The sequence below is a fragment of the Schistocerca serialis genome, chromosome 7, assembly GCF_023864345.2.
Source record: "Schistocerca serialis cubense isolate TAMUIC-IGC-003099 chromosome 7, iqSchSeri2.2, whole genome shotgun sequence".
NCBI classification, from domain to species: Eukaryota; Metazoa; Arthropoda; class Insecta; order Orthoptera; family Acrididae; genus Schistocerca; species Schistocerca serialis.
In genome coordinates this window covers 587,658,022-587,685,484 of record NC_064644.1, presented here as the reverse complement: position 1 = coordinate 587,685,484, position 27,463 = coordinate 587,658,022, and the positions used below count along the sequence as shown (strand labels likewise).

Sequence of the window (27,463 nt, the reverse complement as noted above, 5' to 3'; positions counted from 1 at the left end):
ATTGGCTCATTGTAGTAAACACCTATTCCCAGTTTTCCCACGTGGTATGTATGCGGCGGGCACTATTTAAGCCGTCTACAATTTTTACAATTGAGGGACTTCAGAATACCACATTTGCCGATAATTGCCCCCAGTTTGTTTTTGGAGAATTTGCATCTTTTAGCAGACTAGTAGGATTTGCCATCTCACAACTACCCCTTTTCATTCTCAGCCTAATGTTGAGGCCAAACACGTGGTTCAGACATTTAAAACTCAGATGCCAAAGTATGTATCCGGTAGGTCCCCTGAAGCTAGTTTTGACTGTATTTCGAGTTCAAACCATTTCACTCCTGGAGGAGGGGGAGGGGGGTGGACTAGAGCCTGGCGGAGTAGCTACATGCCAACTACAGACCCTCCTTCACCTGGTGCATCCAACACGACGTCTGTCAGCATCACCAGCTCCTTGACGGTTCCAGCCGATTGCGCCTGTCTGGGCACGAGGTTGCGGCCACAAGCCAAAATGGGTTCCTGCTGTCATTAAGCATTGCTAGATCAGGTGCCTGTGTGCCATCTGTGCTCCTGGCGGGCAGACATCTCGCCACTCCAACCAGCTGCGGCCGCATACGGCAGGGTCTGTTCCGGAGGGCTCACCGCATCCCCTGCCCTGCCTCTGCCATCACGAATGCCTATACCTGCGTCACAGACAGTCCATGTTTGCACCGAGCGGGTGTCGCCGCCTGGCGGATCCCTGTCTCGGGTCCCTGCCTCCGTCCCCACTCCTCAACTGCCATCGCCAGTGCAGGCCCCTGCTGTATTCGACACTGCAGCTGCCGCTGCCTTCACTGCAGGGTCTCGTGTGGCAGCGTCTCTGAAGCTCCAGCTGATGCCTCTGGGTCCAATTACTGACAAAGATGAGGATGTATCTGTGGTGTCACCGCCAGACACCACACTTGCTAGGTGGTAGATTAAATCGGCCGCGGTCCATTTAGTACATGTCGGACCCGCGTGTCGCCACTGTGTAATCGCAGACCTAGCACCACCACAAGGCAGGTCTCGGGATACGAACAAGCACTCGCCCCAGTTGTACGACGACTTTGCTAGCGACAATAAGGACGAAGCCTTCCTCTCATTTGCCGAGAGACAGTTAGAATAGCCTTCTGTTAAGTCCATGGCTACGACCTAGCAAGGCGCCATTAGCCTTACATAGTTTGAGAATTATAGTATAAATGTCTCAAGAAGAATGCTGTAGTCATCAACTAATAAAGTTAAGTATAAAGCAGCTACGTACTTTTCTTGCTACCATTCAATAGTTATCCTGTTCCAGAATTCACGCCCGTCGGCGTGTGTGTACGCGTGCCTTTCTTTCGACTACCGTGTGGCGTAACAGTCTTGTTACGTCACTACAGATTGGCGACGAGTAGAAAGGTCTTTTCTGATTGCTCTGATTTATTTGTGTCATGGCTTCGCCACATTCTCCAGATGTACTGTCCGAATTTTATCGCTTGCAGAATCAGCAGACGCAGGCGTTATTGGATGCCCTTGGACAGCTCGTCCAGGGTCAACGTGCCATTCAAACCGATGCGGCGGCCGCCGCTTCATCGCTACCGCAGCCACAACATGCTGTTGCACCTCAATTCCGACCCTTTGATGCAACCCACGAGTCCTGGCAAGAGTGGTCCCGTCAATTCGCCTTCCACCTCACCGCCTACAGAATTCAAGGTAATGAGCGGCAGCCGTTTTTGCTTTCTTGTGTCGGTGTGTCCACCTACCGTGTGATAGTGAAATTGTTTCCCCGGCGCGACGTAGCAACTCTGTCCTACGAGGAAATTTTGTCTGCATTAGATGCCTATTTCAAAGAAACAGTTAATGTGGTTGCAAAAAGGTATACGTTTTTTCGTACAAAACGTACGGCCGGTCAAACTAATAGGGAGTGGGTAGCAACGTTGCAAGGACTTACTAGGGACTGTGCCTTTGAATGTGACTGTGGCCTTTCTTATTCAGATACAATGGTGCGTGATGCAATTGCACAGAACGTTTCTGATGTTCGCATACGGGAGCAAATTTTGAAACTAGTTAATCCCTCCCTTCAACAAGTGATAGACATATTGGATAGACAAGACACACTTGACTGTGCTCAGGAATCTTTTGAAACTTCGCCAGCCATGTGTAACATTAACCGGCCCGCTGGATGCGCTGCGCGGCCCGGTAACCGGGCCTCGCGCACGTCGACGCAGCTGCCACCGCGCGCTAAGCCAGGTGTGCCGCGCCAGCACACAAATGCAATGAAATCATGCCCGCGGTGTGCTACTAGACATTCGCGTGAACATTGCCCGTGACGCCAAGCTATTTGCTTTTTCTGCAATCGGCAAGGACATGTTCAAAGTGTTTGCCGGAAAAAGCTCAGATCAGACAATCACAATCATTCCAGGCCCTTTGCTTCACGCCGGAATCGAACCAAGGACACTCAGGCTCGTGGACCTTCGCCCATGGACATTCATGTCGTTAATTCCGCTTCGTCCAGTGCCATTCTTTCTAACAGTGACTGTGTTCGTCCCACAAAAACAGTGCGTCGACGTCGCCGAAAATCACGTAAATTAGCAAGTGATTCTGTACCGGTGTCTGTTCAAATTGCACGAGACAGTCGCTCTTGTCGTCAGCAGGACAATAAACTTTTTGTAGATTTGGACTTTAATGGCAAGGTCATACCATTCCAGCTCGATACCGGAGCTGCAGTTTCATTGCTCAATCACGACACGTACAAACAACTGGGCAAACCTCCGTTGCGTTCCGCAAATGTTAAGCTAACCACATATTCAGGACAGAAAATTCCTGTGTTAGGACAGTGCACTCTTTTTGCCACATATAAAGGACAAACAAAACTTGTGTCATTTTATGTTCTTCGTTCTTCTTCTGCAGTGAACTTGTTTGGTTTAGATTTATTTCAGTTGTTTAACATGTCTATTGTAAATCAGGTCCTATCGGTGAATCAGACTATGCCTTCAGACAGTGTTTCTCGCTTATGTGACGAATTTGCAGACATTATTGCACCGGGCTTAGGTTGCGCTAAAAACTATGAAGCACATTTGGAACTGAAGGTCAACGCGCAACCGCAATTTTTCAGAGCGCGCAATGTTCCTCACGCATTGCGTCAGGAGGTCGCAAGAACATTGAACAATGTAGAATCACAAGGTGTGAGTGAATGTGCGCAATGCCTCTTCCATTTCAGCTCCGCTTCATCGCTTACACCGTAAAGGTGTTCTGTTCGTCTGGACGACGGAATGCGAACGCGCCTTTCGCCAGTTGAAATCGGCGTTGCTTTCTAATACTTGCCTTACGCCATTCGATCCCCAGAAGCCCCTTTTGTTGATGGTAGATGCATCGGATTTCGGGATCGGTGCTGTGCTTGCGCACAAAGTTGGCTCCCATGATCGCCCTATTGCCTTTGCGTCCAAATTGCTCTCGTCTGCGCAAAGAAATTATTCACAGATAGAGAAAGAAGCTTTGGCTCTCGTGTTTGGTGTTACTAAGTTCCATGATTTCTTGTATGGTCGTCACTTTACCATCATCACAGACCACAAATCTTTGACATCGCTTTTTCATCCGAACAAGCCTGTACCTCCGCGTACAGCGCAGAAATTCATTCGCTGGTCTCTTTTCCTCTCGCAGTACCGCTACGATATCTTGTATCGGTCCACTGCTAAGCACGGCAACGCTGATGCGTTGTCCCGTTTGCCTGTTGCTGAGGATAAAGCATTCGATTCTTCCGAACTTGCTTGCCTGTTCATTGATTCGGAAACCGATGAAGTGGTCGAATCGTTTCCGATTGATTTTCGTCGTGTAGCTACAGCCACAGCTGCTGGCCCTGTCCTTGCTACTGTTTTGCGTTTTGTTGCTACGCAATGGCCTTTGTCAAGGTCTCGGATCGAGGATCCGTTGGTTCGCCGATTTTTTGCTCACAAGGAGAGACTTTTTGTTCGACGTGGTGTTTTGTTGTTGCGTTCTGATAATGATCAGTCCCGCGTCGTGGTCCCACGTTCGTTACAGTCCTCTGTTTTACGGCTTCTTCACCAAGGACATTGGGGTATAGTGCGAACGAAACAACTTGCTCGTCTGCACTGTACTTGGTTCGGAATCGATGCTGCGATTACGACTATGTGTTCTTCTTGCATGGCGTGTGCCGAACAACAATCCGCACCACCGCGGAAAGTCTTTGCATGGCCAAAAGCCACTTCCCCTTGGCAACGCTTGCACATTGATTTTGCTGGTCCATTCTGGAATGCTCGATGGTTGGTTCTGGTCGACGCCTTCAGTAATTTTCCTTTTGTTGTCCGGATGTCTTCCACGACGTCCTCCGCCACCATCCAAGCGTTGTCTGCTATCTTTTGTATTGAAGGTCTTCCGCAGACTATTGTTTCCGACAATGGCCCACAATTCATGTCCGCAGAATTTCAGTCATTCTGCCAGGCCAATGGTATTCAACATCTGACATCCACGCCGTTTTCGCCTCAGTCAAACGGTGCCGCTGAACGATTGGTCCGGACTTTCAAGTCACAGATGTTGAAATTGAAAGAGTCGCATTCTCGGGAGGACGCATTGTTGCTCTTTTTGTCTTCGTATCGCTCTCAGCCCCGAGATGGTCGCTCGCCGGCTGAGTTGCTCCATGGTCGTCCTCATCGCACCTTGATGTCTTTGCTGCATCCGCCGCATCAGGTTCCTGTGCAGCGGCAGACTCCTGCTTTTGCTCCAGGCGACGTTGTATTCTATCGCAACTATCGAGGTTCACGGCGTTGGCTCACAGGGCGCATTCTTCGCTGCCTCGGCCGCGCGATGTATTTGGTTTTGGGGGCCTCTGGTGAGGTGCGTCGGCATCTCAATCAGCTGCGCCTCTGTCGTCGCACGGGTTCTGCCGCTCCCCGTCTGCTTTCAGCGACGGTGCCGTCCGGTCAGCGCCCTGGGGACCCATCTACTGGCTCGCCTCATCCCCAGATATTACCGACGATGCCTTCCATTTTGCCCCATGGCGTCGCGCCGCCGCAGCGGCCGCCGCCGCCGCAGCCGCCGGTCCTCCGGCCGGCGCCGCCCGCATTCGACGCTTCGCTGCAGCCGCCAAGCGCCTCCCAGGGTCACGCGCCGCTGATCGCTTCCCGTGACCAGCTGTCCTCCGCCATGGAACTCCTGCCCGCTCCGGACCACATGACGTCATCGCGCATCGGCTACCCCGACGCAATGGAGGTCGACCCTTTGGCCCTTCCTGTTTCTTTACGGGCGCATACACCGCATGTTGACGTGCACCCTGCACTAGGTTTTCAGGCGTTTCCTAGCTCCCCTCGGACCGAATGGCCGGGTGCGGGTGGCACAGCCTCGCCTGTTGTTAGGCTCCCCACCTCATCGCATACGTCAACATGGGGTCCTCCCCACGGCGGGCGGAAGCCTTATCTCACGACCGTTCGCCGATTTGCAGGGGAGGAATGTGGTGTCACCGCCAGACACCACACTTGCTAGGTGGTAGATTAAATCGGCCGCGGTCCATTTAGTACATGTCGGACCCGCGTGTCGCCACTGTGTGATCGCAGACCTAGCACCACCACAAGGCAGGTCTCGGGATACGAACAAGCACTCGCCCCAGTTGTACAACGACTTTGCTAGCGACAATACGGACGAAGCCTTCCTCTCATTTGCCGAGAGACAGTTAGAATAGCCTTCTGTTAAGTCCATGGCTACGACCTAGCAAGGCGCCATTAGCCTTACATAGTTTGAGAATTATAGTATAAATGTCTCAAGAAGAATGTTGTAGTCATCAACTAATAAAGTTAAGTATAAAGCAGCTACGTACTTTTCTTGCTACCATTCAATAGTTATCCTGTTCCAGAATTCACGCCCGTCGGCGTGTGTGTACGCGTGCCTTTCTTTCGACTACCGTGTGGCGTAACAGTCTTGTTACGTCACTACAGTATCTACAGAGATGACGTCCCCAGTCCTGTCGTACAGCCTCTCATGAGAGGGAGGACAGTGTGCAAATCACCCATCGTCGCTTCTGCCCCCACTTGCCAATACCTGCGTGCCACATGCTGCAGCAGCTGCCATTGTCAGGCCATGAAGTGGAGGTCAGTACTGTCACTGGTGCATTCTGTGACTAGTAATCTCAGTATCTTGTGAGGTCAGTGCTTATTTTCATGGTACTAGTCCTATTTCAGAAACTGTGGTTTTTTTTCTTTTTTTCTTTTTTTTTTTTGTACTCTGCATTTTTATGTGCCGTGCATTTTTTCTGTACCATACATTTTTCTGTGCCTAGCATTTTATGTACGTATGTGGTTTTCTGACCTCCTAGAAGGGAGGTACCTTCACTCATGATGCGTGCAATTTGAGAGATCGTGCATCTGTATAGTTCACTGGCCTGCTTAGAAAGGCCACCTCGGTCGGCCCCATGGTCTGCTCTGGTGAGGCGCCAAACAAACAATATTAATTAAGCAATCACAAACTAGTCCTCAGCCTATTCTGTAAAATGTACTACTGCTGCCCATTCAGTGTGTTCAGTACTATGTCCAATCTGTACTTCACTATATCTTACATTGGCTCTATAAAGTACTGTGTTCCATAAATTGCGTTTATGCTGTATCAGTTAAAGTATGGCAAACATCAAAAAGATCTTATGTCAGAAGTACAATGTATGTTTTTTTAGAACAGAAATTCCATGCATATTTCTTCTCTCACTTGTTCTCCACATGTTGTTCAAGACCATAATGATGATTCCATTCAAATTTTTCCATTATTTTCATAGCTATGTCTATTTAACTCAGATGATTAGCCACAATTACAAACTGAGGTTGAACTAATTAAAAACACATATTCGAGGCAAATAGAAAATTCAAAGGATTCTATTATTCATAAAAATTTAAAAAAACTCTTAGAATACAGTCAAATTAATCATGAGACTTTTTAAACTCAAAATTACTAAGACAATGAACAAATCTGAAGTACAGTTCTCAGTGGCAGCTGTCAGACATCAGTTGTCTGTTAGTAACATATTTCATTCTCAGCAACTGTAAAATGTGTCTTCTTGCAGTGCTGGTACGTAACAAGTTCATTTATAATTTAATGACCATATCTAACAACTTACATATTTGGGTGACACCTCTATAATATGAATTACTGTACATGGAAAAGTGTGACTTTTACTTCATTTTTAGTCAATTCAGTTACCTAGCTACAGAGCTAAATTAACAACTGAAGTTAATAAATATCGAAACAACAGTCACTTGCAAATTGCTGAACTTACAAAATACGTCCGCCACCAGCCAGAGGGAGAATTGTAGTGGGTGATGATGTAATGTTCTCAGTATTGCGATCAACAAGGATTGTTGTGAATTCTCCATACAACACAATGACAGCAGGCATGCAAAGTCCAGTAATGATGCCAAGTGTAACACCGAGGAACATCAACAGTTGCTCCCAGCATGTTGCATATTGGAACTGTGAGTAGAGAAAAAAGAAGTCACAATCAAATTCATCACAAAACAATAGAATATTAACATCTAAGGCTTAAATGATTTACTGTACACTTAGATCTCAAATACTCATATTGTAAATGAAGAATAATAGAATATGAGGCAGAAAATGTGTTCTTCACATTTACCTACTGTAATTTTGAAAGAGGAATAACACTAACACACACACACACACACACACACACACACACACACACACACACACACACTCACACACACTTATGAATTAATGAATTACAGTTAACTGTTCATTCATTCATTCATTCATTCATTCACTTATCATGTTCCGCAGAATCCATCAAAATAGAGAATGTTCCAGTATGTGAAACATGTCAGGCTATAGCTACATTAAGATGAGGGAAATACATAACAGAAACTTAATCTGTATACTGTATTAATAATGAACTATCACTACACTGCTTAATGCTGTTCATGCTTATGCCATTTAAACTTAATTGAATAAATTAGAAATGAAGCTGTTACCTTGAGAAAAGCTGCTGCCCCATTACTTTAATTGTATACTTGTTCTTTATTGCTATTAGAAACTTTTTATTTACTTAATTACGACAGTATTTTGCAGAGAAAATATTTATACATTTTTAAATAGTGTATCTTGTGTACAGTGCTTATTACTGGTTATAAAACTTGATGACAAGCCCTGCTACTAGCTATGTACCTAATAGAACTTTTCAATCCTTGAGTCTAGATATTCACATAATTTTTACAAGAGTGGCTAATGAGGTATGATTTAATTTTCTTTTGAACAAGTTTGGAAAACTAGCTACATGCCTTATGTGAGACGTGAGCTTGTTCAATATCTTTCTGACAGAATACATACAGGGGCTGGACAAGAATTTGGTAACATCAAAAAACTCAACTCATTAACATGATTAATATAGTGTAGGCCAACTGTTAGATTACAAACCTGTTCAAGCTGTCTCAGAAGGTATAAATACAGGTGCTGTATGATTTTCAAGGGTATCTTATACCGTTCTTCCTGTAAAATAGTGGCAAGTTCAAGCAATAATGATGAAGGTGGAGATTGATCGTGCACCCTTCTCTCCAAAATAGACCACAAAGGCTCAGTACCATTAAGATCCTGCACCTGTGGTGGCTGAGGGAGAAGCAACACTTCATCCTTGTTCTCACAAAACCAGTCATGGACGACAGAAGCTGTGGTTGGAACACAGCATCGCCACTGGAGTACAAATATTGTACACCTGATCAGCCAAAGTCGTCACATAATCCTTGGCAGTAATGCAGTATTGCAGAGAAACCACAGGGCCAATGAAATATAACAATGTGACTGTCCAAATCATCATCAAAGATGATTCTTGGGACACAAACCCAGCCAGAAGTTGGAAACAGAAAGCAACAAGACTCACATAGGCGAATGACTTTTCTTTCATTGCTCTACAGTCCATGTTGTATGGTTTCAGCACCATGTTTTCCTCTTATGGCCATTTTCATCACTGATGAGTGGTTCTGGAATTCCACCTCACCCCACAATGCCCACTTTACAGAGCTCCCTTCATGTTGGTGTGGTGCTGACAGGGTTTATGGGCATGAAATTCAGTTCTGCAGTGTCTTTTGCAGCTGTTGTCCTCTTATTTTTCATCACAATCTTTCTCAATGACCGTCTGTCACGATCACTCGATGTGCACTTTCGTCCCCACTGTGACTAAGTGGATGCTGTATTCCTGCTTTTTATGTATGTGGAATAAATCTTTGACACAGTGCCTCTTGAAACATAAAACACTTTGGCTCCCTTTGCTTCGGAAGCATCCATGATACAATCACCAACAATTTGCTAATGTTTGAACTCACTTCCGATGTAATGCACTCATAACTACACAGATCTTTATTCTAACCACAACTGGCACTTGTAACATATTAAAGACATTGACCATGTCCTGTTCATGGTCAAATAGAACAGCACACCCTGCACACTGTGTATTTATGTTCAAGCATGCATTTCTCACAGTGTTTTGATCTTTTAGTCCAACTCCTGCAACTGCATTCTGAACCCTGGATAAGGAAGTAAAGCTTACATAAAAATCAGTCCCATGTCTTCCATTGTGATTGTGTAACATTACATTTCATTTGGAACAGGTTTTCATTATCAACAATAAAAACCACTATGGTGTAGATGTTTTAGGATAAGTGCAAGAATTCCAAGAGCCTTCAAAAGGCTTCTGCAAGACATAAAATTATTTACTTTACATAACAGTCTCACTGCTCCTTTGTACTTTTGCACAATGGTTAGTTTGTGAACTTGTTATGTTTAAGGTTGTAGGTTCAAATATTGTGAATTTTTTTACTTCTAAATCTAGTCAAAAAGAGTTCAATTATCATTTTTATTCAATTAATTGTTTTAAAGGAAATTTTTTCATTTCTAATTCTTTGATAAGTCATTTCCATCATCATATTGACTTTTTTATTTGCTCTTATTTTTCTACCTATCATTCTTTTTTTGTCTGGTATCTGCCTGTGTCGTTTATAATCTGCAAACAAGTGCCAACCAGGGCTGCTCATCCGTTGTTAATGCAGCAAGTTGTGCAGCCAGTGAGAAGTTAGTTTCAGGTAACCAATGACAGCAAGAAATTACAGTTTTCTTTTAGTGCTGAAACTGAACTTTTTCTGTCTGAAGTTTGTTTGTAGAGGTTAGCCTTAAATGCCATGAACAAAGTGATCATGATTTTAGTTCTGCCGAAAGTTGCTGACCACTGCTTTCTCAGACACATTACGCATCATGAGGTTGTTAGCCTACAACATGAGTTTAAATTCGGGGCTACAAAGTGTGTTATCTGCCACTATTCAGCCATTGGTCACTTAAAATCAGCTGTCAATAGAGCAAGTCATATTTCCGACTACCTTGCAGAATCCACTTCCAACATTGCTCTACATTACACAGTTACAGCACTTGTGAAGTGACTTGCCTTATTTGTGTGTTACCTATACTGAGCAGTAGCCAGCATCTCATGTGGCAACACCACAGCAGCAAATGACAGATGTTAACTGTCAATAATTTTAAAAGGACTATAGGTTAGCCATGTCTTTGACTCCATTGTGTTGAAGAGAAATGTTCCATTAATGAAGAAAAATGAAAAAGATTGTTGAGACATGTGATTGTGGTGTCATAAGACCTTGCTCTGGCCAGTGACATGGTAGTCAAGCACTTAGATCACTGGTGCCTGGCACACAGGATATGCCATCGCTGAGGTTGTGCAGGCACAGGTTGTTTTGCATGCCGCAGTGCTGAAGAAGTACCATGAGTATCTTCGTTCAGAGAAAACTGCTGACATCAGTCTCAACTGCCATGGGAAGCAAAATATTGATAATAAAGGTCACAGTTGACTATCATGGACAGCAAAACTGAATGGAGAGACCACAATCAGCAAATCATTCAGCTGTTCAGATCTGGTTGGGAATCCCCAAAAGCAACCATACCATCCAAAACCACATCTTTCCTACTATGAGATACAGAAGCCACTGTCTCTCTCCCACCTGCCACCTGCCCCCCCACCACCACCACCACCACCACCACCACCACCACCACCACCACCACCACCACCACCACCACCACCACCACCCATGTATATTTCATTACTCATCACAGGGCACACAGACTAGTGAAGGCACTGGAACATCATCACTGGATGCTTACAGTGCAGAAAAAGGTTATAGCACATGATGGTACACACTGATGGCTGCATATGAGTGTGTCAAAAGCCACAAGGAGATGATGCATTCTGCTTGTTAATAAGGGACCGTTAAGGCAGACAATGCATATGAGGGATGTCTACAAGAGATGAAATGAAAGCCCTGGTACTTTTGACATTATTTGCCACCAGGAAACAATTCAGATATCGACTTTTCACAGTCACGCACCTCTTCATTCAGCAATAGTACTTGCAGGTTACATGTATTTTCATCAAAACAATGCACACCTAATTACTCACAAATTGTTTCTGAATGTTTTGAGCAATACACCACAGACATAAGGGTGTTCGTGTGGATCAGGAAGCACTAATTCTAGAGCAGTGACATCATATGATCTACTCTGTCAGCATGGCTCAGTTACTTTCAAAGTTACAGTAAATGGTGCATGTTTCGATTTTTTTTGTCTTCAAAGATGTGAACTTTAATTGAAAAAGTCAGCAATGCCACCATCTTACATTTACATTTATTCAATCTCTTGCACATTGACACACAGTTCACAACCGAACAGTAGCACTGCATCATTGATTGTAACTGTGTAGATGAGAAGTGTGAGAAAGCTATCTTAACATTTCTTATTACATATAAACAATCTACACATATTATGACCAACTGCAATTTATACACATGTGCAGGATGTTGATGTTGTGCAACAGTTTTCTCTCATTATATTGTGCATGCTTAGCAACATAATGCTTTGGTTGTATGGATTTAATTGTTGCACAATCAAAGGTACATGTAGTATATGGTTAACTGTCATGCACAGTGCTAATTTGACAAATTCCCATATGGAAGATCTGAACACTAATGTGTTCACATTTCATGAACACCATCTTGTTTGATTTCTCACAGTACAAGAAGAAAACCATTAGTCAGCATATAGGTTCCTCTCCAAGCTCTGCCCCCCACCCCCACCCCCCACATACACACACTAGTCTACTGGCAGTGGAGAATGATGTAAACCAATGATACACATCACGACACATGTGTAGCTATTAATGAACTGATCCTATTAATTACATCAATATTTAATTCTCAATACATATGAGTTATTTATCAAAACCATATAGTATACATTGGTGGATAACAGTTAGCACACATTAAAAATGTGTAGTAGTACATGTGAACTATTTTCCTCCCACAATTTTTGTCATCTGTGGCATATCTTTACAATTAATATTATTTTTAGAGTGCTAGGGTAGATTAAGAGTCCCAGAAATGGAGTTTAGTTTTAATTCTGCCAATTTTTTAATTCTGTAAAGATGTTAGTAAATAAAATATGGTACAATTCCAGCAAAATTAGAATAGAGATTGTTAAACAGTGTTCTGTACTTACTCACCAACTGATAATATGCAACTGATTCTAGCTGATTTGGATCAGTTGTTCTAAGTCTTGGAAGGAAGTTTCTAAAAACAAGGAAAAGAAACAGAAATTTTCATGGTATATAGCCACAGAACAATAATTAAGATTACCATTTCAACAGCAGACGTATTTCTTACAAATTTAAAAATCATTAAGAAAAGTTTGTTCATTCTTTTTTAAAGATAAATGCTGATCTTTCATGAAATACACCATTCTTTGTCATTACTGGTACTTAAAACTGCCATTAGGCAATAACCTAATGCTGTTTAGAAATAAATCAAAACACAGTTTCTGTCTATATCAAAATCTAATAACTGATATGTTACATCATGCTTATATAAAGAATGATGGTAACAAATTTTGCTGTAAATTTATCCTCCTCCTGTCTAAATAAATATTATACCTGATTTCTTCTGCAAAAGTAATAAGAACACCTATTTCAAATTGAGACCTAAAACATTATAATTAGCTTCAAAATGCAGCCAACAATATAAAATATACTCATAATCAAATGAGTAAAGTATGATCAGTTTCTGAAAGAAACAAAGTGTTTTGAATCCAATTTTCAAAACAATGTTCATAATGCAGTCATACTAAATTTAAAACCACAAGTTAATCTTTGACTTAAACAGAAATCATAAAAATAAACTACGGGAAGTTCTCACTTCCATAATGTTAGAAAATGCATGTCCATGTACATATCTGAAGACACATTCACCAAATGTTCACATTTGTCCAGATGATGGTCAGTTTTATGTGATACTGATAGAGTGCGTAAGCTGTACAACAATGACACACACATATTACCAACAAAAACAATGCCACTGATGTATCAGATCTGCTAAAAGGGCCCTAAATTATTTTAAAAATGTAAATGGTGTATTATCATGTATACCATTCTGAAAAGATCTAGCTCTAAGTTTGCGTGTGTGTCACAAACAGAAAACCGGAAAAAATTATCAAAGCCATCCCAAATGTATCATGTTTAATACTTGATTGCTTAAGAAGAATCCATTGTACCATACACAGTATGCATTTGAATGACATAGGAAAACAATATGTTTGTAAACAAATAAAAAAAATCAACTACAAATTTAGTGAGAAGAAAGACAATGATCCTTTTACATTAAGAATGGAAGCAGAAGGCCCAACAAATCACTCTTAATATGTGTACAGAAATGAAGGCAACATCCATGGCACATAGCCCAACTTTGCAAGTTGTGCCTACAGGACAGGTCCAAGACAAATTGTGTACTCCAACAGCTTGAAGAACCAATGGAATAACAAATGCAGTACAGCCCATGTCTGCTGGGAGAAGTACTCAGAAGTCTGAAGGCAAGAACAATAATTGAAGGAAACACTCCATTAACCCAAGCAGTCACAAGAATAACAAATTTAAAATTGGAGACAGATGTAAAACAGAAAACTGCTGTCTTGTGTCACTTCTTTCTGCTTTCTCCAAAATAACAGAGAAACTGATGAATGAACTTTGTAATTGTAATCAACACAGTTTTCATGCAAAATGCAGCACAGAAACTGCAGCCATAGACTACATGCAAGAAATAAACACTAAATACAAAGAAAACAAATTACTTACAGTCTGGTGAAATTATTCAGGATGAAGACACTAATCTAGAATTGTATGATAGACTATGACAGAAAGTGCAGTTCACAAAACTATTAGGAATGTGTGTAGGTGAAGCTATGAATTGGAAACACCATTTAAGATTCCTTACACACAGACTTACCTCAGCCTGTTTTGCACTCAAGAGTTATCACAAATGTTTGTGCTTTAGAAGGCATCAGAATGGCATACTTTAGGTATTTTCATTTCATTGCCTCATATGGAATAGCATTCTGCACCACCTCAAAACTTAATTTAACAGAAATTTTTATCTTACAAAAATGGGCTGTCCGAATAATTACCCACAGTCCTACACAAGCTTAGTGGGGACCTCTTTTCAGGAAATTAGGAATACTTACTCTGCCATTACACTATATATTTAAAAGTGTATTCTTTACCAAAGCAAATCTCAACAGTCTCGACAAAAATGCTTACTGTCACAACTATAGCACAAGGACCAGGAAAGATCTCCACATAGAACAAATAAAAAGAGCACAAACTCAGAAGCATGTAAGCTATGAGGGTATTAAGCTCTACAATACAGCGCCTCAATACATTAAAGACTTAAAGGACAATATAAATTTTAAATGAGAACTTAGAAAAATTTTAATTGATAAATGTTGCTTCTTAGTAAATGAATACCTTGAAGATTTTTCTAGTCAGTAAATGAATATATTGAAGATCAAGGAAATTATTTTGTAAACTAATCTCCAATATATGAAATATAGTTGCATGACAAATCCTGTAAGAAGTTTCTATCATTGTATGTTTCAATTTATACTATACTACTTCACTATTTTTGTTACTATTTATTCTATTGTAGTTATTACTGGAAAGCAAATTATTAAACACCGCTCATACACAAAGAAATTGTAAATTACTAGTACAAGTTGTATGCAATTTCATTTTATACATTCCGTATTTTTCATTTCTATGTATGACAAGTCCAATATCATTTGTACAATGACAAGGTCACTAAAAATAAATAAATAAAAATACATTTGTGTTAAAAAGTTGAGTGCGCAGCAAATACTGTTCTAGAAGTGATGGTAAAACTTCTTGATGGTATTGATTTCATTTCTAGATACAGCTCAAGGAGGACAATCCATAGTGTCATAGCCCTTTAACAGACTGAAAAAGAGTGGTTCTATGCAATAAAGAGAACACTTGCTGTTGTTTTGTTGCAATGATCCAAGCTGTTATGCATGCTGTGGAGCATAACAGACGTACATATTTAATTCATCAATTAATTAATCCCCCCCCCCCCCCCCACTCTCTCTCTCTCTCTCTCTCTCTCTCTCTCTCTCTCTCTCTCTCTCTCTCTCTCACACACACACACACACACACACACACACACACACACACACACACACACCATAAAAGGAGAGCTTCTTAAAGATTCCAAAATCTGGAGATACGATGCCTGTTTCTTCATTTGCACATCCTGTTCCACAAAATTCCTGCTTCAACAATTGCTAACAAACTGACGATTTTTGCCTTAAACTGTTGTAATATATATGAATTTGTCTGGCAGTGTTCCTAAGATTTAATTTCATAGCGCTGAATACACAGCATCCTATTTTCCCACATATTTAAATGGTTTCCCAAAGATGAAACGTGGTATTAACTATTGTAATCTAGAAATTTTGATTGCTAACATGAAATTTACCAATTTATCATATCAATCCATGTTGTAATGTTACATCAAAGATCAAATCAGTGTAAATTGTATAATCTAAGAAATACTATGACACAGAAATTTAAATGTGGCTTATGAGAGGAAGGAATAAAATTATGGAAAACGTCTGTCATAATTAATGTCTGTTCTCTAATAAATTCTTTTCAAAAGCATTATGTAGACCTATGCACCTTTTGTTGTGTAGCTATTCCTGACAAGTCTATGTGAACATGTCATCAAAAGCAGACTGCTGTTGAATGAGAATATGATGTTGTTACATATATTTGATCTATTGTTATTGATGTATGAAATGCTACACTAAATTTTTTGTTTGGGATGCTGCTGCTGTTAAAAAATAAAAATAAGGAAAAAACTAAACAATTAATTCATTGTCGTATTATCTTAGTCATTACGTACATACCCAGCATATCGTTTTTATCACAAACTTACTTGTTCTACACTAGATATTACCTACAAACAAAAATTAATAACTGTAGCACCTAATTACAACCAGAGTTGATTAATAATCAGTACTCACAGTTTTGTGGGATTCTTGCCGTCTTTAACACCTGTGCTAACATTTATTGAAGAACCACACTTGGCATTCTCCATTCTTCTCTGTTCAGCAGGTGTTCACTGAGCTGTAAAAAATCATTTTAGTAACTGAATTATTAACATTAATCCATTCATCTGTCTGTTTGATAGAGTCCATAAAAAGGAGAACATTCATGGATGTTGAATGAGTCAGTGCATAGGGGCTACATGAACAAAAGGAGTCAAGGTATGGTTTTATAAATACCAAGCAATGAATAGAAACTTTGTCTGTACACTACATGTCTGCCAAGGGGAGCAAGAACGGGCACTACGAGCACTATTTTGAAATAATATTCTTTACTGCCTTACACTAAGACAACATCAAAGATTCCCAACAATTTTCAAAGCAACAGAGCCCAGTATATCACAATAATAGTCAAGAATGTTAGGTGACAAATTAATAATGTTTACATGGGGGTTTCTATGGGCATAAACATACTTTCATACTCGCACAGTACTTTTGTAATGAACAATAAACAGAGCTCCATAATAAAGGAGATGCCCCCCTTGAACCACTGACCTTGCTGCAATGGAGTTAACTTGGGCACCTCTACGGTGCAGGTAGCCATATCTACATCTACATCTGTGGTCTGCAAACCACTGTGAGCTGCATGGCAGAGGGTATGTCCCACTGCACCAGTTATTAGGGTTTCTTCCCGTTCCATTGACATATGGAGCACAGGAAGAATGATTGTTTGAATGACTCTGTGGGTGCAGTAATTATTCTAGTCTTAGCCTCAGGATCTCTATGTGAACAATACATAGGCAACTGTCGCATATTCCTAGAGTAAATTAAAGCCAGTTCTTGAAGCTTTGTAACAGACTTTCTTGGAATAGTTTATGTATGTCTTCAAGAGTCTGCCAGTTCAGTTTCTCCAGTATCTTTGTGACACACTCCTATGGATTAAACAAACCTGCAACCGTTCATGCTGCCATTCTCTGTACACTTTCAATATCCCCTGTCATTCCTATCTGGTACAGCTTCCACACACTTGAGCAATACCTAAGATGGGTCGCACAAGTGATTTGAAAGCAATCTCTTTAGTGGACTGATTGCACTTCTTCAGTATTGTACCAATAAACCAAAGTATACCACATGCTGTACTCACAACTGAACCTATGTGATCATTCCATTTCATACCCCTACAAAGTGTTACACCCTGGTATTTGTATAAGTTGGTTTATTCCAACAGTGACTCATTGATATTATAGTCATAAGATACTACGTTTTTCCACTTTGTGAAGTGCGCAGTTTTACATTTCTGAAAATTTAGAGCAAGTTGCCAATCTCTGCACCACTTTGCAATCTTATCATGATCTGATTGAATATTTATGCAGCTTCTCTCAGATAGTACTTCATTACAGATAACAGCATTATCTGCAAAAAGTATGAGGTTATTATTAATAGAGTCTGCAATGTCATTAATTTACAACATGAGCAGCTAGAGCTAGGGTCCAATACACTTCCTAGGGGCACACCCAAAGTTATTTCTACATCTGACGATGACTCTCCATTCAAGATAACATGGTGTGACCTCCCTACCAAAATTCCTTAATCCAGTCACAAATTTCACTTGATACCCCATACGATGGTAGGTGCAACCATATTTGAGGGATGTCTGTGCAGAGCTCAGACACACACATGGCTCCTCAAGAAGGGCAGCAGGCTCTTCAAGAGTTCCAGAAGCAAAAGTTTGGATGACTGATCTGTGCTTGAAACACTTACCAACAACGCCTTGCCGTGGTGGTACTGAGAATGACTGAAAACAAGGGGAAGTAACGGCCATTATTTTTCCTGAGGGTATGCAGCTCTATTGTATGGCTTGATGGCAATGGCATCCTCTTGAGTAATATATTACAAAGGCAGAGGGAAGTGCTCTGGAGGATGTCATGATCAGGAAAAACAAAACTTGTAGTTTGTGGATCAAATCATGGAATGCTAGATCCCTTAATCAAGTATACAGAGTAGATACTTTAAAAGGGTAACTGATAGGTTTCAGTTAGATGTAACAGGAATTAGTGAAGTGAAGTGGCAGGGAAAACAGGACTTCTGGTCAGGTAAGTACAGGGTTATAAATACAAATAAAGGTACTGCAGGTGTAAGTATGATAGTGAATAATAAAACAGGAATGTGGGTAAGCTACTATGAACAGCATACTGTATGCATTAGCATGGCCAAGATATGACATACAACCCACTACAGGAGATTAAAAGAATGATGATGAGATAAAAGAACTTATTCATATAGTTGAAAGAGATTAAAATTTAATAGTGATGGAGGCACTGGAGTTCAATAGGAAAAATAAGAGTAGAAAAATAAATAGTAATAGATGATGAACTGTGGGAAAGGAATGGAACTGGGTGCCACCTGGTAGAATGTTGCACAGAGCACAATTTAGTTATTACTAACAATTAGTTCAAAAATCATGAAAGATGGTTGTACATGTGGAAGAGATCTGGGCATACATGACAGTTTTAGATAGATTACATAATGGTAAGACAAATACCTTTGAACTAGATTTTAAACAGCAAATCTTTTTCAGGGGCAGACATGAACTCTGACCACAATTTATTGCTTATACACTGCAGTTCAAAACCAAAGAAAATGCAGAAATGTAGGAAAATAAGGTGGACTGAAAGAACCAGAGGTTGATGAGAGATTCAAAGGGAGCATTAGGCAATGATTGACTGAGCAAAATAGCAGAGCAGGGAAGGATTAAGACAACTGAAAAACTGTGGAAGCATGCTTAACTATGGGAAAAATAGATGCTGTCTATAAGAGCATTAATAAGACCCTTTGAGGAAAAAGTAGCAGTTGTACAGATAACAACAGTTCAGATGCCAAGCCAGTAATAAGCAAAGAAGGGAAAGCTGAAAGGTGGAAGAAATATACAGGAGGGCTATACAAGTGAAATGAACTTGTAAGTAATATTATAGAAAAACATGAGGAAGTAGGTGAAGATGGGCTGGTAAATACGATATTGCAAGAAGAATTTGAAAGGGCACTGGAACACTTAATCCAAAACATGCTGCCTGGACTTGACAAGATCCCTCAGAAATACAGAGCCATAGGGAGAGCCAGCCATGACAAAATTATTCCACCACATATGTAAGATATATGAGACAGGAAAAATACCCTCAAAGAAGAATGTAATAACTTCAATTCCACAGAAGAAGGTACCATCTAGTGTGGATATTACCAAACTATCAATTTAATACATGATAGCTGAAAAATAAAGTAACTAATTGTTTTACAGAAGAACAGGCTCTGGAGAAATGTAGGAACACACAAGACTATACCAACCCTGTGACTAGGAAGATAGGTTAAAGAACCATCATCCTCGGAAGCTGAGTCCAGTATGCCAACATGGCTAAAGTTTATAATGGGTGCCCACGTCCAGATGTTGGCAACGCCTATGAGTGTATGGTCAGAATCAGTGTGTTATTACTTTCGACAATAAAAACCAATTGCTTATCTTCACCAATCCACATCCCTAGCCCCATGATTTAATTTTAAAAAATTCATATGAAACATTTAATTCGCAATTCAGCTCTTCTGCTATCTTAGACTTCCCTGATGGCCCTTTGTAAAGTTTTATCCTAACCACTGCACTACCTCAATCAGTCTCGGATATTGACTGGCCTGCACACAAGAGAGTAGCATGGAGAGCTGCATCAAACCAGTCTTCAGACTGAATACGACAACACCAACAATGATTTGAATGGCAGCAAGAAAGATTTAAAATAATTAACACTGACTTTACTGCTTGCTGGCAATAGTCTGATTATTAACAATGGAGTCTGGAGTACAGAGTTTTTATTCATATGTTGAGAAGATAACGATCACTTCTCTGGGACAATAATTCTTCTGAGCGACCTATACAAATGTAGTTCTTATTTCTGTGGATGCCCATGATGAAATGAAGAACAAATGCCATCTATACTTTACAGCAGTAAGGCTTGGACAATCTCAGCTGGAAATGAGCAATGAATAAGAGGTGTGGAAATGAGGTTTTTAAGAAGAGCAGGTGGGTATAGATGTGATATTGAGTGCAACTAGTGCTTGAAAGCGTAAATGAAGAGATCAAGGTGTACAGAAATAATCGGAGAGCTCATGTAGGAAGAATGAATGGAAACAGAATGCCTAAAATAGCAATGAATTATCAACCAATAGCGAAATGATCAATAGATAGACCAGGAAACGGGTGGAGATATCAAGTTAACTAACCACAACCAACAGAGGAACTTTACAAGAGGACATAACAGACAAATGCCTAACACATGATGGAAGGAGAAGGAGAAGAAGAAAGAGTTTTCCATAGAGGAATATCAATAGATGCAGTATTTGCAATTACTGTAAATAACTGAAAAACATGCAGAATTTAATCAAAGGCCCACTTGACACTTCTTGATCTGGAAATAGCCTCTGAGAAAGTTGAGAGAGAAAAACTGTGGAGCACAATGAAGAAAAGACAGTACCTACTACATTTAATAAACACCTTAAGAAGCCTATGGAAAAACACGATAATCACCTTAGATAGAAATGGAGAGCTGCCAGTACCTTCAACAGTAGTGGGGAGGGATGCAGATTATCTGGTGAGGGTGTAGCGTCCAGCCCACACTTTTTAATATTTACTGCCATGCTCCATGCAAGTATTAGACAAAGAGACTACTCTGGATTGTATTTTATATGCAAATGATGCCACAATTTGAATAGTGAAAGAGAATAAACAGCAGAAAGGAATTTACCTTCTAAGCAACATATTGTGCAAAATCCCATAATAACAAAACTAGTAATGAACACTACAACAGCAGAACAGATCCATCATTTTAGTTATCTGTGCATCACATAAAAATATAAAAAGGACAACAAAGTAAGACCTATAAAGCTCAAATAAGAGCTGTGAAAGATTTTGCGAGAAAATATGATAAAAAAACAGTCATGGAAATAAATAAATTTAACATTTGAAACAGAACTGACGACAACAGCAGAATATGGAGGGAACATCTCGGCAGAATGAACAATGGCAGACAACTTTAAAAGTTAGAAATAATTTATTATAATACCGCAGGCTGAAGAAGTCCAGGAATGGAAAGGAATTGATGGGCACCGAACTAGTGCTAAGAAGGGATAACAACAATGGAGCATTAACGAAAAATACTATTTAAATGAATTATATTCACGAAAATTTTTTCACATAACAAGCTAAGCATATAATTGCTGAAGATAAATTACGGTTTATACAAAATTCCTACAAAACTTGAAACTAAACCAAAATCTATACATTACTGTTTACGGTACGGCGATGATGGACAAACCCCCACAAATTACTGGCGCCTTTAATCTGCAACAGCGCTGCTCAACTCGTGCGGTTCGTTCAAAATACACACATAGGAAAATATAGCACAGGAACGGCACGTCCATATGGCCACGACTGTAAGGCACTGCGAAACCGACTGTCCAGTTAGATCTGCTACAATAATATTATTAATGAGCCATAGATAGCTTTTACTCGAATTCTTTCTTAATTACACAGACGACCGTAAAACTGAAATTTGGAACATCAAAAGTACTGTGTGGAAGGGACAGTAAATCCCTTCTTTTTTTGCTTCCATTAAAGGTACTGGGTCGAGGGGCAAGCAAATCCGCTTCACCTACTTTTGTCTTACCATCAAGTCTCGTTCGTCCTCAGTCTGAAGAAATCAAAAGCCTTCGGTCCAACATGGTTTTGCTTCAGCACCCGCTCGCCGACCTTCGAGGTAGTCCCAATACCGTAACAAAGTAGCGGCATGAACTCCAGTGTTGAATATGAGGGAATAGGTGGTAGCTGTGTGAACTAAGTGCAATATTGTCGCATAAAGCATGTTAACAGTATAAGTCTGTTCGGCAGGGGTATTTTTAATGATACTACTGGTACGAAATGGCTGTAGAAATGACACTGGGATAACAGCATGCGTTCACAGCGGCGGGCCGGTAGTAAAGCTTCTTCTCGTAGGCAGAAGATTGGGACACGAGAAGTAGGAGAATTCGCGCACCTTTCCCGGATCATTCTTAAATAGTTTTTGTTCCAGCTTTTTTTTACGCCCCTCTGTGCCCTTGGCGGGAGCTTATCTTGCCGCCAGCTCGGCTCCAGCGGGCATCTTCAACGCGGTTTTGGCGCTCCCATTTAACACTTTCCGCTCTGCTGTCGGACCCAGGGCATTAGCAAGACTATGCGGCAGCCTAAGGTGGCAAAATTTTTGGGGAGGGCAGAAGAAATTTTAAAAAAATTTAAATTTGTGGTAAGGGCTATGGGACCAAACTGCTGAGGTCATCGGTCCCTAGGCTTACACACTAATCAAACTAACTTACGCTAAAGAGAACACACACACCCATGCCCGAGGGAGGACTCGAACCTCCGAGGGTAGAAATTAATTTCAAATCAAACTGCAAAAAATTGTGCAAATTAAGAGAAAAAGAGGAAAAATTAAAACACCGAATTGCTTTCAGAAGCATACGGATGTTACCTAGTAAGTCTTTACTTAAGTTGACGAAAGTAAACACGTCGCCTCTACCTACCTCTCAACAACAAAGCAACCGCTACTGAGTACGAAACAGAAACAATCATGACCTTTACTTCACCTCTGTCGAGGGCTGGAGCGAGGCATTTCGATGCTTCGCCATGTCTGCTAACAGTAGAGTATAATTTCTAAGGTCAAGAAAAAAATTATTCGTGCTAAAACATAGTTGTTCCACTTCTTTATTTGTCCATTTCTTGAAATTAAGTAAAATAAGAAAATGATCCCCCCCCCCCCAATGAACCATGGACCTTGCCATTGGTGGGTAGGCTTGCGTGCTTCAGCGATACAGATAGCCGTACCGTAGGTGCAACCACAACGGAGGGGTATCTGTTGAGAGGCCAGACAAACGTGTGGTTCCTGAAGAGGGGCAGCAGTCTTTTCAGTAGTTGCAGGGGCAACAGTCTCGATGATTGATCTGGCCATGTAACACTAACCAAAACAGCCTTGCTGTGCTGGTACTGCGGCCGGTTGAAAGCAAGGGGAAACTACAGCCGTAATTTTTCCCGAGGGCATGCAGCTTTACTGTATGGTTAATGATGATGGCGTCCTCTTGGGTAAAATATTCGGGAGGTAAAATACTCCCCCATTCGGATCTCCGGGCGGGGGCTACTCAAGAGGACGATGTTATCAGGAGAAAGAAAACTGGAGTTCTACGGATCGGAGAGTGGAATGTCAGATCCCTTAATCGGGCAGGTAGGTTAGAAAATTTTAAAAAGGAAATGGATAGGTTAAAGTTAGATATAGTGGGAATTAGTGAAGTTCGGTGGCAGGAGGAACAAGACTTCTGGTCAGGTGAATACAGGGTTATAAATACAAAGTCAAATAGGGGTAATGCAGGAGTAGGTTTAATAATGAATAAAAAAAATAGGAATGCGGGTAAGCTACTACAAACAGCATAGTGAACGCATTATTGTGGCCAAGATAGACACGAAGCCCACGCCTACCACAGTAGTACAAGTTTATATGCCAACTAGCTCTGCAGATGACGAAGAAATTGAAGAAATGTCTGACGAAATAAAAGAAATTATTCAGATAGTGAAGGGAGACGAACACTTAATAGTCATGGGTGACTGGAATTCGGTAGTAGGAAAAGGGAGAGAAGGAAACGTAGTAGGTGAATATGGATTGGGGGTAAGAAATGAAAGAGGAAACGGCCTGGTAGAATTTTGCACAGAGCACAGCTTAATCATAGCTAACACTTGGTTCAAGAATCATAAAAAAAGGTTGTATACATGGAAGAAGCCTGGAGATACTGACAGATTTCAGACAGATTATATAATGGTAAGACAGAGATTTAGGAACCAGGTTTTAAATTGTAAGACATTTCCAGGGGCAGATGTGGACTCCGACTACAATCTATCGGTTATGAACTGTAGATTAAAACTGAAGAAACTGCAAAAAGGTGGGAATTTAAGGAGATGGGACCTGGATAAACTGACTAAACCAGAGGTTGTACAGAGTTTCAGGGAGAGCATAAGGGAACAAATGGCAGGAATGGGGGATAGAAATACAGTAGAAGAAGAATGGGTAGCTTTGAGGGATGAAATAGTGAAGGCAGCAGATGATAAAGTAGGTAAAAAGACGAGGGCTAGTAGAAATCCTTGGGTAACAGAAGAAATATTGAATTTAATTGATGAAAGGAGAAAATATAAAAATGCAGTAAATGAAACAAGCAAAAAGGAATACAAACGTCTCAAAAATGAGATCGACAGGAAGTGGAAAATGGCTAAGCAGGGATGGCTAGAGGACAAATGTAAGGATTTAGAGGCTTATCTCACTAGGGGTAAGATAGATACTGCCTACACGAAAATTAAAGAGACCTTTGGAGGAAAGAGAACCACTTGTATGAATATTAAGAGCTCAAATGGAAACCCAGTTCTAAGCAAAGAAGGGAAAGCAGAAAGGTGGAGGGAGTATATAAAGGGTCTATACAAGGGCGATGTACTTGAGGATAATATTATGGAAATGGAAGAGGATGTAGATGAAGATGAAATGGGAGATATGATACTGCGTGAAGAGTTTGACAGAGCACTGAAAGACCTGAGTCGAAACAAGGCCCCGGGAGTAGACAACATTCCATTAGAACTACTGACGGCCTTGGGAGAGCCAGTCCTGACAAAACTCTACCATCTCGTGAGCAAGATGTATGAGACAGGTGAAATACCCTCAGACTTTAAGAAGAATATAATAATTCCAATCCCAAAGAACGCAGGTGTTGACAGATGTAAAAATTACCGAACTATCAGTTTAATAAGTCACGGCTGCAAAATATTAACGCGAATTCTTTACAGACGTATGGAAAAACTAGTAGAAGCCGACCTAAGGGAAGATCAGTTTGGATTCCGTAGAAATACTGGAACACGTGAGGCAATACTGACCCTACAACTTATCTTAGAAGCTAGATTAAGGAAAGGCAAACTTACGTTTCTAGCATCTGTAGACTTAGAGAAACCTTTTGACAATGTTGGCTGGAATACTCTCTTTCAAATTCTGAAGGTGGCAGGAGTAAAACATAGGGAGCGAAAGGCTATTTACAATTTGTATAGAAACCAAATGCCAGTTATAAGAGTTGAGGGGCATGAAAGGGAAGCAGTGGTTGGGAAGGGAGTGAAACAGGGTTGTAGCCTCTCCCCAATGTTATTCAATCTGTATACTGGGCAAGCAGTGAAGGAAACAAAAGAAAAATTCGGAGTAGGTATTAAAATCCATGGAGAAGAAATAAAAACTTTGAGGTTCGCCGATGACATTGTAATTCTATCAGAGACAGCAAAGGACTTGGAAGAGCAGTTGAATGGAATGGATAGTGTCTTGAAAGGAGGATATAAGATGAACATCGACAAAAGCAAAACGAGGATAATGGAATGTAGTCGAATTAAGTCGGGTGATGCTGAGGGAATTAGATTAGGAAATGAGACACTTAAAGTAGTAAAGGAGTTTTGCTATTTAGGGAGCAAAATAACTGATGATGGTCGAAGTAGAGAGGATATAAAATGTACACTGGCAATGGCAAGGAAAGCGTTTCTGAAGAAGAGAAATTTGTTAACATCGAGTATAGATGTGTCAGGAAGTCGTTTCTGAAAGTATTTGTATGGAGTGTAGCCATGTATGGAAGTGAAACATGGACGATAAATACACTGCTGGCCACCGTAAATGCAACACCAAGAAAGACAAGAGGTAGCACAACAAAATTTATTTTGTAGATAACATGTTGACCAAGTATCAAATGATTACGTTTACAGACGTCTGTGACATGTGGTTCCTGCCAGAATCAGTAGCCAGAGTAGCCGCCATTGTTGGAGATCACCGCTGCCACACGTCTCGGCATTGAGTCAAAGAGACGTTGGATGTGTTCCTGGCGTACAGCAGCCCAAGCAGCTTCCACACGTTGCCAAAGATCATCTGGTGTGGCAGCTGGGGATGTAATCTGGGTCACTCGTTGAGCAACCATGGACCACATGTTTTCTATCGGCGAAAGATCCGGAGAGCGAACCGGCCAGGGAAGCAATTCAATCTGGTTATTGACGAAGAACCTTTGGACAATGCGTGCCACGTGTGGTCGCGCATTATCCTATTGAAATATGGCTGTGGCCGAGCCCTGAATGTAAGGAAGGACAACTGGCTCCAGCACCTCGGATATGTAGCGCCGGCTATTTAAAGTGCCGGCAATGCGTACTAGAGGCATGCGAGAGTAATATCCAATACCGCCCCATACCATAATGCCCGGTGCAAGACCAGTGTGGCGGTGCATAATGCAGCTGTTCAGCATCCTCTCTCCACGGTGTCTCCACACTCGAATCCGACCATCGTGGTGCTGCAGACAGAAGCGTGCCTCGTCAGTAAAGACAATGTCATTCCATTCTGCCGTCCACATCCGTCTGTCATCACACCATTAGCGACGGAGACGTCTGTGGTTCTGCGTCAATGGTAGACGAAGCAATGGACGTCTTGCGGACAGACCACTCTGCAGTAAACGGCGTCGAATGGTACGCGCAGACACTGGATGATGCGTTACAGACGCAATGTGCTGTGCTATGGTTCGGGATGTCACTGAGCGATCCGTCACTGCCATGCGCACAATTTGCCTATCAGCACGTGCAGTGGTGCACCGAGGTGAATGCGATCGTCCACGTCGGTCCGTCGTACCCTCCTGCATCCAACGGTCACATATCCGCATTACAGTTGTTTGGTTTCGTCCAACACGACTAGCGATTTCTCTGTATGATAATCCACAATCTCGGTAAGCCACTATCCTTCCTCTGTCGAACTCGGATACTTGATCAAACGATGTTCGCTGTTGTCTACGAGGCGTAACTGATCGTCTTGTGAAACAACCACAAGGTAAACACACGTGCCGAACGTACACTCGTCGAAATCGCCAAGCGTTAAATGGCGCTATGAGGTGGCGCCACAGGCGCGCGTGATGTGCGTCTGCGCTGAAA

General features: G+C 41.3%; 1 protein-coding gene across 2 annotated transcripts in view; it reads right to left on the bottom strand.

Annotated features, from left to right (window-relative positions):
• LOC126412154 (multidrug resistance protein homolog 49-like) overlaps window positions 1-27,463 on the bottom strand; it is a 454,076-nt gene that overhangs the window by 345,514 nt on the left and 81,099 nt on the right. For both annotated transcript variants that reach the window (XM_050081614.1, XM_050081613.1), the window contains exons 2-4: window positions 16,408-16,510; window positions 12,545-12,611; window positions 7,256-7,449 (exon numbers count right to left, since the gene is read on the bottom strand). In XM_050081614.1, coding sequence (XP_049937571.1) covers window positions 7,256-7,449; window positions 12,545-12,611; window positions 16,408-16,481 — 335 coding nt within the window. In that variant the 5' untranslated portion in view covers window positions 16,482-16,510. The remainder of the gene's footprint in view (window positions 1-7,255; window positions 7,450-12,544; window positions 12,612-16,407; window positions 16,511-27,463) is intronic.